Source organism: Oncorhynchus clarkii, chromosome 20 (assembly GCF_045791955.1).
Source record: "Oncorhynchus clarkii lewisi isolate Uvic-CL-2024 chromosome 20, UVic_Ocla_1.0, whole genome shotgun sequence".
In the NCBI taxonomy this organism is placed as follows: domain Eukaryota; kingdom Metazoa; phylum Chordata; class Actinopteri; order Salmoniformes; family Salmonidae; genus Oncorhynchus; species Oncorhynchus clarkii.
In genome coordinates this window covers 14,656,207-14,675,581 of record NC_092166.1, presented here as the reverse complement: position 1 = coordinate 14,675,581, position 19,375 = coordinate 14,656,207, and the positions used below count along the sequence as shown (strand labels likewise).

The 19,375-nt window shown below is 41.7% G+C and overlaps 2 protein-coding genes across 2 annotated transcripts in view; one reads left to right on the top strand and one right to left on the bottom strand.

Annotated features, from left to right (window-relative positions):
• Positions 1-5,486: 5,486 nt before the first annotated feature.
• On the top strand, positions 5,487-12,960 carry LOC139375978 (olfactomedin-like protein 2B). The gene is made up of 8 exons (XM_071117971.1): positions 5,487-5,946; positions 6,976-7,239; positions 7,501-7,608; positions 8,063-8,251; positions 8,737-8,932; positions 9,175-9,675; positions 9,866-10,042; positions 10,213-12,960. Exons 1-8 carry the CDS (start codon positions 5,779-5,781, stop codon positions 10,809-10,811), a joined length of 2,202 nt encoding a protein of 733 aa, XP_070974072.1. The 5' UTR covers positions 5,487-5,778; the 3' UTR covers positions 10,812-12,960.
• Positions 12,961-13,234: 274 nt separating this feature from the next.
• LOC139376882 (cyclic AMP-dependent transcription factor ATF-6 alpha-like) overlaps positions 13,235-19,375 on the bottom strand; it is a 46,401-nt gene continuing 40,260 nt past the window's right edge. The window contains exons 13-14 of the mRNA XM_071119857.1: positions 18,382-18,466; positions 13,235-13,621 (exon numbers count right to left, since the gene is read on the bottom strand). Of these exons, the coding sequence (XP_070975958.1) occupies positions 13,452-13,621; positions 18,382-18,466 (255 nt within the window). The 3' untranslated portion in view covers positions 13,235-13,451. The remainder of the gene's footprint in view (positions 13,622-18,381; positions 18,467-19,375) is intronic.

Below are 19,375 nucleotides of genomic sequence, written 5' to 3'. Positions count from 1 at the left end.
TACAATGGGGCAAAAAAGTATTTAGTCAGCCACCAATTGTGCAAGTTCTCCCACCTAAAAAGATGAGAGAGGCCTGTAATTTTCATCATAGGTACACTTCAATTATGACAGACAAAATGAGAAAAAAAATCTAGAAAATCACATTGTAGCATTTTTAATTTATTTATTTGCAAATTATGGTGGAAAATAAGTATTTGGTCAATAACAAAAGTTTATCTCAATACTTTGTTATATACCCTTTGTTGGCAATGACAGAGGTCAAACGTTTTCTGTTAGGACAACAAGGTTTTCACACACTGTTGCTGGTATTTTGGCCCATTCCTCCATGCAGATCTCCTCTAGAGCAGTGATGTTTTGGGGCTGTTGCTAGGCAACACGGACTTTCAACTCCCTCCAAAGATTTTCTATTGGGTTGAGATCTGGAGACTGGCTAGGCCACTCCAGGACCTTGAAATGCTTCTTACGAAGCCACTCCTTCGTTGCCCGGGCGGTGTGTTTGGGATCATTGTCATGCTGAAAGACCCAGCCACGTTTCATCTTCAATGCCCTTGCTGATGGAAGGAGGTTTTCACTCAAAATCTCACGATACATGGCCCCATTCATTCTTTCCTTTACACGGATCAGTCGTCCTGGTCTCTTTGCAGAAAAACAGCCCCAAAGCACGATGTTTCCACCCCCATGCTTCACAGTAGGTATGGTGTTCTTTGGATGCAACTCAGCATTCTTTGTCCTCCAAACACAACGAGTTGAGTTTTTACCAAAAAGTTATATTTTGGTTTCATCTGACCATATGACATTCTCCCAATCTTCTTCTGGATCATCCAAATTCTCTCTAGCAAACTTCAGACGGGCCTGGACATGTACTGGCTTAAGCAGGGGGACACGTCTGGCACTGCAGGATTTGAGTCCCTGGCGGCGTAGTGTGTTACTGATGGTAGGCTTTGCTACTTTGGTCCCAGCTCTCTGCAGGTCATTCACTAGGTCCCCCCGTGTGGTTCTGGGATTTTTGCTCACCGTTCTTGTGATCATTTTGACCCCACGGGGTGAGATCTTGCGTGGAGCCCCAGATCGAGGGAGATTATCAGTGGTCTTGTTTGTCTTCCATTTCCTAATAATTGCTCCCACAGTTGATTTCTTCAAACCAAGCTGCTTACCTATTGCAGATACAGTCTTCTCATCCTGGTGCAGGTCTACAATTTTGTTTCTGGTGTCCTTTGACAGCTCTTTGGTCTTGGCCATAGTGGAGTTTGGAGTGTGACTGTTTGAGGTTGTGGACAGGTGTATTTTATACTGATAACAAGTTCAAACAGGTGCCATTAATACAGGTAACGAGTGGAGGACAGAGGAGCCTCTTAAAGAAGAAGTTACAGGTCTGTGAGAGCCAGAAATCTTGCTTGTTTGTAGGTGACCAAATACTTATTTTCCACCATAATTTGCAAATAAATTCATAAAAAATCCTACAAAGTGATTTTCTGGATTTTTCTCATTTTGTCTGTCATAGTTGAAGTGTACCTATGATGAAAATTACAGGCCTCTCTCATCTTTTTAAGTGGGAGAACTTGCACAATTGGTGGCTGACAAGCCCTTACTGCTGCTCGATCATCCTATTTTTCTAACTTAATTGAGGAAAATAAGAACAATCCGAAATTCCTTTTTGATACTGTCGCAAAGCTAACTAAAAAGCAGCATTCCCCAAGAGAGGATGACTTTCACTTTAGCAGTGATAAATTCATGAACTTCTTTGAGGAAAAGATTATGATTATTAGAAAGCAAATTACGGACTCTTCCTTAAATCTGCGTATTCCTTCAAAGCTCAGTTGTCCTGAGTCTGCACAACTCTGCCAGGACCTAGGATCAAGAGAGACGCTCAAGTGTTTTAGTACTATATCTCTTGACACAATGATGAAAATAATCATGGCCTCTAAACCTTCAAGCTGCATACTGGACCCTATTCCAACTAAACTACTGAAAGAGCTGCTTCCTGTGCTTGGCCCTCCTATGTTGAACATAATAAACGGCTCTCTATCCACCGGATGTGTACCAAACTCACTGAAAGTGGCAGTAATAAAGCCTCTCTTGAAAAAGCCAAACCTTGACCCAGAAAATATAAAAAACTATCGGCCTATATCGAATCTTCCATTCCTCTCAAAAATTTTAGAAAAGGCTGTTGCGCAACAACTCACTGCCTTCCTGAAGACAAACAATGTATACGAAATGCTTCAGTCTGGTTTTAGACCCCATCATAGCACTAAGACGGCACTTGTGAAGGTGGTAAATGACATTTTAATGGCATCGGACCGAGGCTCTGCATCTGTCCTCGTGCTCCTAGACCTTAGTGCTGCTTTTGATACCATCGATCACCACATTCTTTTGGAGAGATTGGAAACCCAAATTGGTCTACACGGACAAGTTCTGGCCTGGTTTAGATCTTATCTGTCGGAAAGATATCAGTTTGTCTCTGTGAATAGTTTGTCCTCTGACAAATCAACTGTAAATTTCGGTGTTCCTCAAGGTTCCGTTTTAGGACCACTATTGTTTTCACTATATATTTTACCTCTTGGGGATGTTATTCGAAAACATAATGTTAACTTTCACTGCTATGCGGATGACACACAGCTGTACATTTCAATTAAACATGGTGAAGCCCCAAAATTGCCCTTGCTAGAAGAATGTGTTTCAGACATAAGGAAGTGGATGGCTGCAAACTTTCTACTTTTAAACTCGGACAAAACAGAGATGCTTGTTCTAGGTCCCAAGAAACAAAGAGATCTTCTGTTGAATCTGACAATTAATCTTAATGGTTGTACAGTCGTCTCAAATAAAACTGTGAAGGACCTCGGCGTTACTCTGGACCCTGATCTCTCTTTTGAAGAACATATCAAGACCATTTCAAGGACAGCTTTTTTCCATCTACGTAACATTGCAAAAGTCAGAAACTTTCTGTCCAAAAATGATGCAGAAAAATTAATCCATGCTTTTGTCACTTCTAGGTTAGACTACTGCAATGCTCTACTTTCCGGCTACCCGGATAAAGCACTAAATAAACTTCAGTTAGTGCCAAATACGGCTGCTAGAATCCTGACTAGAACCAAAAAATTTGATCATATTACTCCAGTGCTAGCCTCTCTACACTGGCTTCCTGTCAAAGCAAGGGCTGATTTCAAGGTTTTACTGCTAACCTACAAAGCATTACATGGGCTTGCTCCTACCTATCTCTCTGATTTGGTCCTGCCGTACATACCTACACGTACGCTACGGTCACAAGACGCAGGCCTCCTAATTGTCCCTAGAATTTCTAAGCAAACAGCTGGAGGCAGGGCTTTCTCCTATAGAGCTCCATTTTTATGGAACGGTCTGCCTACCCATGTCAGAGACGCAAACTCGGTCTCAACCTTTAAGTCTCTACTGAAGACTCATCTCTTCAGTGGGTCATATGATTGAGTGTAGTCTGGCCCAGGAGTGGGAGGGTGAACGGAAAGGCTCTGGAGCGGAAAGGCTCCCTTGCTGTCTCTGCCTGGCCGGTTCCCCTCTTTCCACTGGGATTCTCTGCCTCTAACCCTATTACAGGGGCTGAGTCACTGGCTTACTGGGGCTCTCTCATGCCGTCCCTGGAGGGGGTGCGTCACCTGAGTGGGTTGAGTCACTGATGCGGTCATCCTGTCTGGGTTGGCGCCCCCCCCCCCCCCCTTGGGTTGTGCTGTGGCGGAGGTCTTTGTGGGCTATACTCAGCCTTGTCTCAGGATGGTAAGTTGGTGGTTGAAGATATCCCTCTAGTGGTGTGGGGGCTGTGCTTTGGCAAAGTGGGTGGGGTTATATCCTTCCTGTTTGGCCCTGTCCGGGGGTGTCCTCGGAATGGGCCACAGTGTCTCCTGACCCCTCCTGTCTCAGCCTCCAGTATTTATGCTGCAGTAGTAGTTTATGTGTCGGGGGGCTAGGGTCAGTTTGTTATATCTGGAGTACTTCTCCTGTCCTATTCGGTGTCCTGTGTGAATCTAGCTGTGCGTTATCTAATTCTCTCTTTCACTCTTTCTCTCTCTCGGAGGACCTGAGCCCTAGGACCATGCCCCAGGACTACCTGACATGATGACTCCTTGCTGTCCCCAGTCCACCTGGCTGTGCTGCTGCTCCAGTTTCAACTGTTCTGCCTTATTATTATTCGACCATGCTGGTCATTTATGAACATTTGAACATCTTGACCATGTTTTGTTATAATCTCCACCCGGCACAGCCAGAAGAGGACTGGCCACCCCACATAGCCTGGTTCCTCTCTAGGTTTCTTCCTAGGTTTTGGCCTTTCTAGGGAGTTTTTCCTAGCCCCCGTGCTTCTACACCTGCATTGCTCGCTGTTTGGGGTTTTAGGCTGGGTTTCTGTACAGCACTTTGAGATATCAGCTGATGTACGAAGGGCTATATAAATACATTTGATTTGATTTGATTTGACTAAATAATTTTTTACCCCACTGTACACATTCCATAGCACAGGGAATTATGAATCAAGTATTACTCAACCAGGAGAACTATCCTTCAGAGGGTGAGGAGGTTATTGTAACTGGTTGGAGTGGCTTGTGTTAATAAGAGCACAGGCTGTTGAACCTTTCTATTCTCTCTTTAAGAGAACCTTTCAGAACTACCTACCAAACACAGAATAAAGTGTCTAAGTTGGAGCAAAGGTGATATTAAATTACTTGATAATACATATTTGACTGTTTCTGGCCCCCAGACGTTATATTTGGGAAACAAGTTCATTAGCCCCAAACAAGATAATCAAAAGTAAGTTGTAAGTAAAACATACAATATTGGCCTTTGTGTTCATACTTTAGGCATTTGAGTACAATATTCTGCATTAGAAAAGTTCACTTATAGTCCACCTACTGATCTAAGGAACAATTGCAAGACCTGTGGCCTAGGTATCAAGACCAGTATACCAGTAAATAACTGCTGAACAGTTATGACAGGATCCACTCTGTGAGGGAAATGCACATTATTATGAAATACACTATGTATCATGGCTGTTCACTCTAAATAATATATAACGGATAATACTCATTTATCTTGATTCCCACATTGCTGTAATGGTGGGAGAATTAATGTCCATCACATAAACCGACGATGACAGAAATAATCCCCTAGATGGCGGTATCGGGTAAATTTGGGGCTCACATTTTCTCATTATTTTAACCAAATAGCCTATTCTAAAATTGTGTCAGATTTATGAGCTTCATTCTGCAGTGCATCAAATAATATCACCTATAATAATACCCTACTAGTCAGGAATTCTATAGCAAACATTTACCAATGGCCAGAAGAGGCATTTATACAACTATACAGTTAAGAAGAAAGAACATTAATGACCAAATAGTATGTTTGAAAACTATTGTTTAATCTCTTGTAACATTCTGTGAGACAGACTGCACCCTGTATCCAATAATGATAAAGTCCGTCCCACCTATCCATAACCAACCATTAGAACGTTCACTTGCCTGTTCATTCACCTCCAACCATCAACAGGGGTCATACCTATCACTTACAGCGAGGGCAACACAATCATTTCCACAATCATTTTCAGGACTCTAAATACATCTCGGATTAACTTCGATTGCGAGATCACATTTTTTGGTATTTTATCATGGACATCTTATTATAACATTTCAATATTCCTTATTACAACATTTTAATATTTTAAACTACTTTATTATTTTTTACATTCGCTGCAGAGTGTTTCAAATACATAATTTTTTGATTAGCAATTTATCAATTGTGCACCTGGTAATTTAGGAGATGGTGTCTAGGTTGCAGATATTGCTCTTGTTCTGTGCGGTCGCTCTCACTTGGGCACAAGTTGCATTCAGCGACGTAATGGATAATGGAATAAAAGAGGAACTAGAACAGACCGACGGACCACTGCTAGATGATGAGATGGACAACCAGGAGAACATTTTAACTCAGGTATTTAGACCTTCCTCGGTATTTGTAACAGGATTGATTAGATCGCCTAATTTTACGCACAGCCCATACCTATCTAAAGCCAAGTGCGACAGTTAATGAGAATAACTAAGAGGAAGAATAATGTAATTTCCCCAAGCATTTTAATTCCGTTTAGTTTAGAATATTAATAATTGACACTTCATGGTCTATGAATCTTGGCCTTGGAAAAGTTTACCTATTACGTTGAGCACTTATCATGCGTACTTACGCATGCACACCGAGCGTTGTCATTTTAGTATATCGTTTATAGTTTAGTTTTAAAATGTTCTCTTAAATGTGAAATATGTTCGTATGACAAAAATAATTTTCATACCCATATAAAGAGTTAAAAAGCAGTATTTTTTGCTACATTTTCTACATTAGTCGATTTCAATGTGCAATGTGCATAAAATATTTGGTATCAGAGAGATGAGATGGTAGTTTGTAGTGATAAATGTATACATGCTCATTAATATTCTATGTTGATCCATCCTATAAGTAACTGCACCAGAGGAGGCTGGTGGGAGGAGCTATATGAGGACGGGCTCATTGTAGTGACTGGATTGGGACTGGAACAAAGAGAACTTATCAAACCAACATGTTTGACTCAGTTCCATTTATTCCATTCCATTCCAAGGAAAAGGGGATACCTAGTCTGACTAGGTAACTTAATTCCTTGAACTGAAATGTGTCTTCAGCTTTAACCTCTGAATCAGAGAGGTGCAGGGGCTTCCTTAATCAACATCCACAGCGCCCAGGAAACAGTGGGTTAACTGCTTTGCTCAGAATGACAGATTTTTACCTTGTCAGCTCGGGGATTCGATCCAGCAACATTTCAGTTACTGACCCAACGCTCTAACCACTAGGCTATCCTCCTACATCTCCTTCCACCAGCCTCCACTGAACTGACCCAATGCATGTGTCAATGCCTTGTGTCTGTGTGAATTGTGAAATGGTGTGCTCCTAAATTGGTGGACTACCCATGCTCTACCCATCTCTTCTCAATTATAGCTGCTGGGAGATTATGACAAAGTGAAAACGCTGTCGGAAGGCTCAGACTGTCGCTGTAAATGTGTTGTCAGACCGCTGAGCAGAAGTGCCTGCAGGCGGATAGAGGAGGGCGTCGCTGAGGCCGAAGACTTCTACACAGTGGAGACCCAATCGGGGCCCAGTTGTAAAAAGTGTGCCTGTATAGCCCCACCCTCTGCTCTGAATCCCTGCGAGGGAGATTACAGGTTCAAGAAGCTACAGGAGGCGGGGAAAGATGACATCAAGGTAAAACATAAGCGCCTACCTCTTAGGACAAAAAACACTACACTGGTCCATCATAAAATAACCCATAGACTTTGTCAAACAAGGAGTTAGCCAGGTCCCTTTGCAATGGAATATTTCCTCAAACTTTATTTGATCTGAATGAAAATGTCCACATCTGTGATTGAAAACATGTGGTTGAAAACAGCGTGAGACAGGACTACGACATGTACATGTACGTTATCTAAAATGTACTGCATTGATTCTGATCTCTTTCTCTTACAGCTCTCAACAGTAATGGAGTTACTGGAGGGAGCATTTTACGGGATGGATCTATTAAAGTTGCACTCAGTTACAACCAAACTCCTCAACCGGGTTGACAATATAGAAAAGGTTTGTTATCTGACACTCATAGGCATTTCAGAATGGGCAGTCATAGCTTGCATAGCTTACAGCAGGGTTCCCTAACTGCTGGCCCGGGGGTGATAATATTTTTTGGGGGGGGCATAAAAGACTGTAAAAACACCAACAAATCAGCTCCAAGTGATTTTCATTTTGGAAATCTGTTCCAAATTATTCACACACATGATAGCGAGATATATTTGATCATATACAAATGTAAGCAAGGTTTGAAATTATTATGTTTTAGTCAAATATTATAGCTGTTGGTGCTCCTTGTGGTCAATTTGCAGTCTACAAGTTATTTGTAATGATGTTCCAGCCCCCTGACCATCCGCTCAAGAAAATAATCTGCCCTCGATTGCATCTAGTCGATGAGCCCTGCCTTAGAGTCTATGGTCATGGTACTGGCTTCTCACCATTTTGCTTTGTCTCTGTGGGTGTCCAGACCTTTTCTTGTAACCACACGGAGAAGGATAAAGTGAGTATGAGGAGCCCCTCTAGTGAGGAAAAGGAGAGAGAGAAGGAGAGAGAGAAGGAGAGAAGAGCCCAGCAGTGGATGGAAAAGAGAAAACGTCTGACTGAGCTGGAGCCGTCCCTGCAGAAGGATACAGCTGCAGCTTATGCTAACACAGAGGTAAGACGCACACACATACACACACAAAGTCTATGCTAACCAAGGCAGTCAGTCTCTTTGGACTTGTAGTGGAAACGTTGGCAAGACATTAAGGTAGCCAGTAGCCTGGCGCTGTCTTTAATACAGTGTGGCAGGATCAAAACCAGTCTGCTTTTTGGACTACAACAGTTTCCAGATGTCTCAGAAAACAATGAATTTTCTTCAGACTTCAGAGTATTTGACAATAAATGACTTTCTTACTTTGAACCTCGACTGCATACATTTTCAGAAAAACAATATGTTCAAACCATAGCATTTGTTTCTGTAGCCTAGTATTACAATTTAAAATCAGAAACAGAAAACTTTACTGCCATGCGACAAATGGCTGCTAAGAACTTATTGTAACTAAAAATCAACAGGTATAGTATGTAGTACAGTTGTCTCGTAAAAGCTTTACGATAACACAATGGTAACATTTGGTCCTTTGTGATTGGATCCTCCTATAGAAGAAGTATGAGGAGCGCTACATTGGGGCCAAGGGCCAGGGGACCACCAGGCCCATGCTGAAGAGGAGCCAGCAGCAAAACAGGGAGGAGCCCCAGAGGCCCCTGAAAGGCAAGGTGGGACTCAATGGCATAGTCATCAGAGGAGTGACTTTCTACAAGGCCAAAACGGTGGACGATGGAGCCGCTGAGGAGCTCAGTAAGTCCATTAAAATACTGGACATATACTAGAACTAACATAGCAGTGGTCTATCCAGTTCAGAACATACAGCACATCTTCCCAGGGATTTTAGTGTTGTCGACGGCTTCTTTTTGGGGGTCTCTATATTGGGTCTGTGCCTATAGACATGTTTTGTTCTGGGGTTTAATATGAGATTGGAGAGGCTTCTTGAGTATATTGGTGTACTGTAGATGATGCTTGTGATGCTCATTCACCAGCAGCAGACGAAGCCCTGAGCGGTGATGGTTCCATGGACCTGCTCATCGATGACCAGCTCCTGAGACCCACCCAGCCCAGACCTGTAGCAGGCACCCCGACACCAACATCGCAAGACAGGAAGTGGAACCCAGACAACCAGGCCACTCGTGCCTCCAAAACAGCCCCTAGTCCCCAAGGGAATCCCACCACATCTGCCCCTAGAGCTACCGAGACACCATCAACCACTGTCTTCATCCCGACCACAACCATTCCAACCACAACTACGACCGCAGCAACCACCACTACTACAATGGTTGCGACAAGCGCAAGCACCACTCAACCAGTGGCCACTAGGAAACCTGAAACCTTGTCTGTTTTGACCACGTCTCTAACCGCTGCAGTGCGACAGGTCAACAGCACCACAGCCCCACCCAGCAAGGTGACGGGTGCACCCAAACCCAAGCATCACATCAGCTGGACAGAGGGCCCCTCAGAGGTCCCCTCGGCAATCCCTAAAGTCCCTGGTAAAAAAAATGATTTGGTTGATCAGATTTTTTATTTTCCAAAGTCAAATTCAAATTTGATGCTGAAAAAGGCATGATTTGTGTTATACATTACATTGATATTTTTGGGAGGGAAATAGTGTTTTTTGTTTGATCGTTAAATACCTGAGGGGAGTACAGATTACCTTTATCTCTGTATGTTTACTTACAGGCATGTGCAAAGACACTCTGGCCTCCATCTCAGACCCAGTGACCCATAACACCTACGGCCGGAAGGAAGGGGCCTGGATGAAGGACCCAAAAGGCAACGGAAATGTCATATATGTCACCAACTACTACTACGGTAACCACCTACTGGAATTCCACGACATGGACAACTTCAAACAAGGTATTTTCACAATAGAATAGTCTCAAAGCCAAGTAACTGCTTTGGTTCTAGGTGCCATGATTACGAGACAGACATGGCAATAGATTAATGTAATGGTGTCATTTGATTTGTGCAATGTGTGCTGCTCAGTATTGAATACTTTATTATTTCTCTGGTCTGTTTCCTGTCAGGACATTTCACCAATTCCTACAAGCTACCGTACAACTGGATCGGCACAGGCCACGTGGTGTACAACGGAGCTTTCTATTACAACCGCGCCTTCTCCCGTGACATCATCAAGTTCGACCTGCATCTGCTCTACGTGGCGGCCTGGACGACGCTGCACGACGCCGTGTTAGAGGAGGAGGACGCCTCCTGGAGGTGGCGAGGACACTCGGATATCGACTTTGCGGTGGATGAGAGCGGCCTGTGGTTAGTGTACCCTGCTCTGGATGAGGAGGGCTTCCATCAGGAAGTAATCATCCTAAGCCGCGTGAACCCGACCGACCTCAGTCTCCAGAGTACGTTCAGAACGGGCCTGAGGAGACACTTCTACGGAAACTCCTTTGTCATTTGTGGTGTCCTGTATGCGGTGGACAACTACGAACGCACCCACGCCAATATATCCTACGCCTTTGATACGCACACACACACCCAGATGATCCCCAGAATACCTTTCACAAACAACTACACATACACGACGCAAATCGACTACAACCCCAAGGACAAAAAGCTGTACGCATGGGACAACGGTCACCAGGTGACCTACAATGTTATATTTGCATATTAAAAAGCAGACGAGTAGTGATCCATATAATAAAGGGACGAGCACTTTTTTGTATTAAAGATCCTAAATATACACACTACCATTCAAAAGTTTAAGAACACCTACTCATTCAAGGGTTTTTCTTCATTTGTACTATTTTCTACATTGTAGAATAATAGTGAAGACGTCAAAACTATGAAATAACACATATGGAATCATGTAGTAACCAAAAAAGTGTTAAACAAATCAAAATATATTTTTTATTTGAGATTCTTCAATTAGCCACCCTTTGCGTGGGTGACAGCTTTGCACACTCTATTTTAACCAGCTTCACCTGGAATGCTTTTCCAACAGTCTTGAAGGAGATTCCACATATGCTGAGCACTTGTTGGCTGCTTTTCCTAGACTTTGCAGTCCGACTCATCGCAAACCATCTAAATTTGGTTGAGGTCGGGGGATTGTGGAGGCCAGGTCATCTGATGCAGCACTCCATCACTCTCCTTCTTGGTCAAATAGCCCTTACATATCCTGGAGGTGTGTTGGGTCATTGTCCTGTTGAAAAACAAATGATAGTCCCACTAAGTCCAAACCAGATGGGATGGCGTATCGCTGCAGAATGCTGTGTCAGCCATGCTGGTTAAGTGTGCCTTGAATTCTAAATAAATCCCAGACAGTGTCACCAGCTGGGAAATACACATGTGGAGATCATCCGTTCATCCACACCGCGTCTCACAAAGACACAGCGGTTGGAACCAAAAATCTCGAATTTGGACTCCAGGCCAAAGGACAGATTTCCAGCGATCTAATGTCCATTCCTCGTGTTTCTTGGCCCAAGCAAGTCTCTTCTTTTATTGGTGTCCTTTAGTGGTGGTTTCTTTGCAGCAATTCAATCATGAAGGCCTGATTTACACAGTCTACTCTGAACAGTTGATGTTGAGATGTGTCTGTGCATTTTTTTGGGCTGCAATTTCAGAGGTTGGTAACTCTAATGAACTTATCCTCTGCAGGCAGAGGTATCATCAGAGGTATCATCACTCTCCTTAAGAAGGAAAGAAATTCCACAAATTAACTTTTAACAAAGCACACCTGTTAATTGAAATGCATTCCAGTTGACTACCTCATGAAGCTGCTTGAGAGAATGCCAAGAGTGTGCAAAGCTGTCAAAGGCAACGGGTGGCAATTTGAAGAATCTCAAATATAAAATATATTTTGATTTGGTTGGTTACTACATGTCTTATTTCATAGTTTTGTCTTCACTATTATTCTACAATGTTGAAAAAATAAACAAATAAAGCAAAACCCTTGAATGAGTACGTGTTCTCAAACTTTTAAAAAGTAGTGTACATTTGATGTCTTAGTGGATTGTAGATCAGTCTACAGGGCCATTGTGTTTTGCACTTTATAATCTCTGTTGCTCTGTTTGTGTTTTATTTCTCAAAATGTCTCCCATTTTGTCCCAACACATGTTATTGTATTTTTATATTTAATGGTCACCGTTTTTAACTGCCCAAATGGCAGCAGGCAAGATCATTCAGCGAAGTAAGACACGGTTATTTCTTACTGCTTGTTAGAAGTTTAAAAAGTGTATGTTGTGTATACTGTAATTTAAAATGAAGCTTTTAATAAAATAAATGCCTTCAAACATGAATGCTGACACACACTAGTCATCAGTATTAGAACATGTTACTGTCCATGGTTTTATTTCTGAAAAACTCTGAAAACCATGACAAACCATTAAGCAACTCAAACAAAACAAATTCATTTTTACACCCAAAATGTACACTTTTCTGAAAAGAATGGCCACTTCATACCTTACATCATGTTTGTGTGATACTGCTACTGCACAAATATAATAATCATTCAACTGAACCACACTTGCATTTGACCCCCCACCTCTTTCTAGCTCTGACTTTCCTGATAACTACTTTGAGGAAAGCATACTTACTATGTCTCTGATATGTGGTTGTCCCACCTAGCTATCTTAAGATGAATGCACAAACTGTACGTTGATCTGGATAAGAACATCTACTAAATGACAAAAATGTAAATGTATTGCTTACATTGTTTGGGATTTTAGTAAGTCATTTTGTTCACTCAACATGGCTTCATAAAAAGTAAGAATCATAACTCCACCAGATATGTCTATTAACAACTTTAATAAAAGTGAAAAGGATCTTGTTAACGTGGCTTGGTTCCATCAATAGGGTCCAGAATCAATTACTGTTTTGTATAAAGGTATTAGGTTACATTTGGTCAAATTATGGCTCAATTAAAAGAGCGCAATAGCTGTAGGGTCAAGACAGTGAAGGAATTTTTTGAAGAGGTTACACAGGGTTCAACATTAAGTCCCATATTTATTCTAACAAATGACCTCGATGCCTGCATTGGCAGCCTGTCAATTTAACATAAACCAGATGCTCTAAACCAAGCAATATGGAGGCAAACAGTTGCTGGACAACTTCTTTATAAGTCTTGATAGATTTGTAACATCGGAGGTACAAGGCATTGTGAAATGTGGAAGACAGAGGATGTGCAAAATTGATGCAGAACTTTTCCAGAGAGGATACAACAGAGCTACATTTATTGTCACAGTTTATCAATATATCAAAATGTTGGCTAAATTATAGGCTTTCAGATTGGCAGGTATTCTGGTTGAAGTGAAGTTCAGGCAGAGTCTGATAGAACACCAACCGATGCTGCAGCCTGGAAGTCAGTGGTGTTGGCACGTAGGAACTCTGGGATGCTGGAGGTTTTGATGTGGAGGATCTTGGTGTCCATGACCTCACAGTCAATCTGCATCATCACCTCAAATTTGTCGTCCTTGATGACAGAGTCTGTAATGAAATACAATAAGTAAAAAAAGATGGTTAAAATCTAAATGATATTCAGTCATCTTGGGTCAAGACATTCAATGACGATCTCGAGGGGATCCCCTTCTAGTGTCTCTCTGTGAGGATCCAATCCCAAAGTCCGTCCTCTTAGCGCTCTAGAGCCCAAATGCAAGTCATTATTTGGTTCACTGCCTTCTCCCAGAGACCCTGTCTGGTGTCAGGTGGCTGAGGAGCCTGCAGGACGGCTGGAGGCTGAACACCAGCTCCTGGAAGAACACTGGCTGAAGCCATCAGCCTGGCCAGATTGGCCAGGTCCATGTGGCTTAGCCAGCGGGAGGAATGTATTGGCACATGTAGGGATCAGGCTCTGGATCTAAAGGTGATTAATGCATATGGAAATGAAATTGAAAGGGTTATGCAACCGATCACATTTTGTGAACACATGGACGTTCAAAGTATGTGCGTTTCTACTGTATGTTTGATGAAAACTAATATGATAAGCCCATAGTACCTGAATACACTACTGTAGATATACTATTCAAAAATATTACCCAGTAAAGATAAATAGAATTTAACACTTTTGTTACTGAGCTGAATCCGCCCATATATCTGTGCAAGGAATCTGAGTTTTAGCTGCCAGGTGTACACCTGCATTGTCTCGAGATTACAGTTTTAAGGCTTGGAACTTGAAGGTGTTGAGTTGTTTGGCAGACACACAGCTTATTTCATAGCTAATTCCAAATGGAACACTTGTATATTCATACAGACCATACCTTATTCCAAATGGCACAGCACTTACCTGAGCATAGCTAATTCCAAATGGTGGAAGTCTTTGCGTCAGACCAACCATAAATTAAACTATGTGAACATGAGAAAATATGTGGGCCTGTCAAGACAACAGTGAAATGGCTTATTTCAAATCATGAGAACAAAAATACTCAATTATCCTTCATTATCCTCCACATACCATGCAGCCTTCAACCGAGGCCAATTGGTTATGGCAGTTACTCAAAAGGCCACTTGGCATTCTTGCACCATATGTTGTAGCCCAGAAGAGTGATTCTGAGGACAAAACTGTGGTAAATCTTCTATTCAAGTAGTGAGGAATATCAAACTGATTTCTACAGATGGAAGCTATTTATGGCAAGAATATGTCTTTCTAAACAACCACACTCTGTGGCTGGGGAAAATTACAACCTACCGTTACAATCACCTGGCAATTATATGCAGCCACCACTGTGCCTCTCCAAGGATATTATCTAATGATATGTAATAAGCATTGCATATCCTTTCAACAAAGCCATAAGCACATCAAACAAATTCCTCTCTGGCATCCACTTCTGCACCGCAAAAAAAACTGAAAACAAAAGAAACCGAGACGATGGTAACAAAAGAAACCGAGACGGTGAGGAAGAGAAACAGAGATAAATAAATAAACCATAAGCATTCCCATGACAGGACTGCATTGTATTCCACCTACGCCTCTATCCCACTCGCTCTCTTCTCCTCATAGTCGCTCTAAAGCTGTAATCTAGATATTGTCACCCATCTATGAGATTGCATAATAGCAGATCCAAAACATGTTGGCTAATGTTGTGGGAGCTAATGACCTAGACCTTAAACAAAGAAGTTAATGATGAATCTTTCCCTACAAAAACATGCCAAACTTCAGATTTAAATGTCTGGATTCAGAGAAAGTAAAACTGCTATCAACAAGCAGTCAGCATAAAGTTCGGTTTTGTAGGATGATGCATGTTTGCATAACAAACTTGATCCATAAGACTCAGGAAACAGGTCTTGGAATGTTTCAGGGCCATTAACAGTGTGAGGCGGGTAAGAGCAGCCTCTGCAATGTTCTATACTGGCGGGCCTCTGGGACCCACTAAAGTATGTTTACAGGGGCCTGGCTCAAGGCCATAATGGCGAGGCTCCTGCACTGAAGGCAGCCGATCCCCAGAGGTGTCCAGGGAGGGAGGTTTTCCTTTGGCCGGAGGCGCTTGTCTGTAAGGGCTGAGCTCTGAAAGACAGTATTGGTGTGGAATGAACGAACCATGATAATAACTCCAAAGCATGGTGGTCTCACAGCATTTAGTGCTAAGCATAGAGCCTTTATGAGAAACGGAGGTACCGTTTGAAACATCAGACGCTATGAGAATCAAGTGCAGTGGTTGCTTTGTAATCTGGAATTTTCACACTTCATCTACTCTTTTTTTTTAAACGGTTAAATGCTAATCATAGTACATAGTATGGAAATACTTACTAGCTTAAAATACATACACTTGAAGTCGGAGGTTTACATGAACTAGTTTTAATTACTCCAACCTAAGTGTTTCAACCACTCCACACATTTCTTGTTAACAAACTATAGTTTTGGCAAGTCGGTTAGGACATCTACTTTGTGCATGACACAAGTAATTATTCCAATAATTGTTAAGACAGATAATTTCACTGTATCACAATTGCAGTGGGTCCGAAGTTTACATACACTAAGTTGACTGTGCCTTTAGAAACAGCTTGGAGAATTCCAGAAAATGATGTTAGAAGCTTCTGGCTTTAGAAGCTTCTGATAGGCTAATTGATATCATTTGAGTCAATTGGAGGTTTATCTGTGGATGTATTTCAAGGCCTACCTTCACACTCAGTGTCTCTTTGCTTGAAATCATGAGAAAATCAAAAAGAAATCAGCCAAGACCTCAGGAAAAAAAATGTAGACCTCCACAAGTCTGGTTCACCCTTGGGAGCAATTTCCAAACGCCTGAAGGTAACAGGTTCATCTGTACAAACAATAGTACGCAAGTATAAACACCATGTGACCACGCAGCCCTCATACCGCTCAGGAAGGAGACACGTTCTGTCTCCTAGAGATGAACGTACTTTGGTGCGAAAAGTGCAAATCAATCCCAGAACAGCAAAGGACCTTGTGAAGATGCTGGAGGAAACAGGTATAAAAGTATCTATATCCACAGTAAAACGAGTCCTACATCAACACAACCTGAAGGCCATTCAGCAAGGAAGAAGCCACTGCTCCAAAACCTCCATAAAAAAGCCAGACTACAGTTTTCAACTACACATGGGGACAAAGATTGTACTTTTTGGAGAAATGTCTTCTGGTCTGACGAAACAAAAATAGAACTGTTTGGCCATAATGACCATCGTTATGTTTGGAGGAAAAAGGGGGAGGCTTGCAAGCCGAAGAACACCATTCCAACCGTGAAGCACGGGGGTGGCAGCATCATGTTGTGGGGGTGCATTGCTGCAGGAGGGACTGGTGCACTTCACAAAATAGATGGCATCATGAGGTAGGAAAATTATGTGGATATATTGAAGCAACATCTCAAGACATCAATCAGGAAGTTAAAGCTTGGTCGCAAATGGGTCTTCGAAATGGACAATGACCCCAAGCATACTTCCAAAGTTGTGGAAAATGGCTTAAGGACAACAAAGTCAAGGTATTGTGTGGCCATCACAAAGCCATGACCTCCTATAGATTGGGCAGAACTGAAAAAGCATGTGCGAGCAAGGAGGCCTACAAACCTGACTCAGTTACACCAGCTCTGTCAGGAGGAATGGGCCAAAACTCACCCAACTTATTCTGGGAAGCTTGTGGAAGGCTACCCAAAACATTTGACCCGAGTTAAACAATTTAAAGGCAATGCTACCAAATACTAATTGAGTGTATGTAAACTTCTGACCCACTGGGAATGTGATGAAAGAAATTAGAGCTAAAATAAATAATTCTCTACTATTATTCTGACATTTCACTTTATTAAAATAAAGTGGTGATCCTAATTGACCTAAAACAGGGAGTTAACTTGGATTAAATGTTAGAAATTGTGAAAAACTGAGTTTAAATGTACTTGGCTAAGGTGTATGTAAACTCCCGACTTCAACTGTACCTGCATCCGACTTCAACTGTACCTGCAACTGTAACTGCATTCAAGGTTTAAAAGGGCTTCTAAATTTTGTAATTTCCACTTCCAAATTTCTGATTTGATTTGCCCTAACAACAAATGCAACCCTACAACAATTTTCATGATTTAGAATCCACAGAATAATTCACATTTCCGGCTGCTGCAGACTAATTATCCTGCCATGAGAAACTGGTAAAATGAAGATCCTACATATGTAGTATAAGCCAACTCGTATTTTCAAACTGTTTCTGGCTCCCCCAGACAAGCTCTTCTCGAAAGCTTAACCCTCCCCTGCTACTGGAGAGACAGTAAATCACCTAAGATTAGAAAAGCAAATGTACCTACCGTACAGTACTGTTGTCTCTGAACTTCAGAAAGTGTACATTCTATCCTTGGAAAATCTGTATTCTACTTATTTTCTTCAGGGTAGAAGGGACACCAACAGACCAATACGATTGCCCTTAGCAAAATAGCCTAATTCATTGCACATGACAGAAGTAAAAAAATTGCTTAGTTTACACCTGAAAGCTATTTCTGTCACTAATACAATAGGAAGTAAATATAGAGGAAAGCTTTCAAGACGAAAAGAAAAAGTGAGCATTCAGCCATCACAATAACAGTCATTTGTTCAAGCTGGTTCAAGCTGTAACTAAACTGATGACTATAGTGTACAGTGAGCGTAGGTTGTCTGTTTATACACAGAAGGAAGGTGGAGATGTAAATTGGCTGTGGCTTCTGATTACGTGAAAGCTCTTCTCCAAAACGTACATCAATAAACTTCCTTAGAGTTAAAAGTCAAATGGTTATTTTTGGCTTGCTATTGCTCAGTTCCCATCGGTTACTAGTCCTTACCATTCACATTAATAGCTGGTAACACCAAGGACATCTTTGGCCTTCTCCCTTTGCTGTGGTTGGTCGCAGGGAGCAGAAGGTGATCCTACAAGGAAAGAAAGAGTTGGCGTTAGATAACTAATGACTAACTGCATTAACTAAGTTGAACTGGTCCTTAACCCATTATAGTCTGAGCCGGAGGGTGGGGTGGGGGTTCTATTAAGCTATATGGAATTGTTTTAAGAAGGTCATATCAATGGTCATTTTGCTATTCGAGTTAGAATTTTAACACCCCTTGAAGTATAAAAAATATATAAAATGTTATTTGTTCTAACACTGCTTTTAGCCCATACAAACATATTGAATAACAAATTCACTACATGGAAAAACAGAAAAAAAAATCTAAAAGAAGTTTGTTCTGAAGTGTCAGTTCTATATCTGAGAGATAAAAGATCAGGATTTTATTTATTTAATGTATTTTGTGGTACTAAACAGTTTCTATTTACAATGTATTCAGAAAGTATTCAGACCCCCTTAACTTTTTCCACATTTTGTTTCGTTACTGCAAAAAAAATATATATGTTTAAATCCCTCATTAAGCTACACACAATACCCCATGACAAAGCAAAAACTGGTTTTTAGAAATGTTTCCAAATACATTTAAAAAAAATACTAAACTGATATCACAAATACATAAGTATTCAGACCCTTTACTCAGTACTTTGTTGAAGCGATTACAGCCTCAAGTATTCTTGGGTATGACGCTACAAGCTTGGCACACTTTTCTCTTAAGATCCTCTCAAGCTCTGTCAGGTTGAATGGGGAGCGTCGCTGAAACAGCCATTTTGAGGTATTTCCAGAGATGTTCAATCGGGTTCAAGTCCAGGTTCAATTGGGTTCAAGTCTGGGCTCTGGCTGGGCAATTTAAAGACTTGTCCCAAAGCCACTCCTGCATTGTCTTGGCTGTGTGCTTAGGGTCGTTGTCCTGTTGGAAGGTGAATCGTCGCCTCCCAGT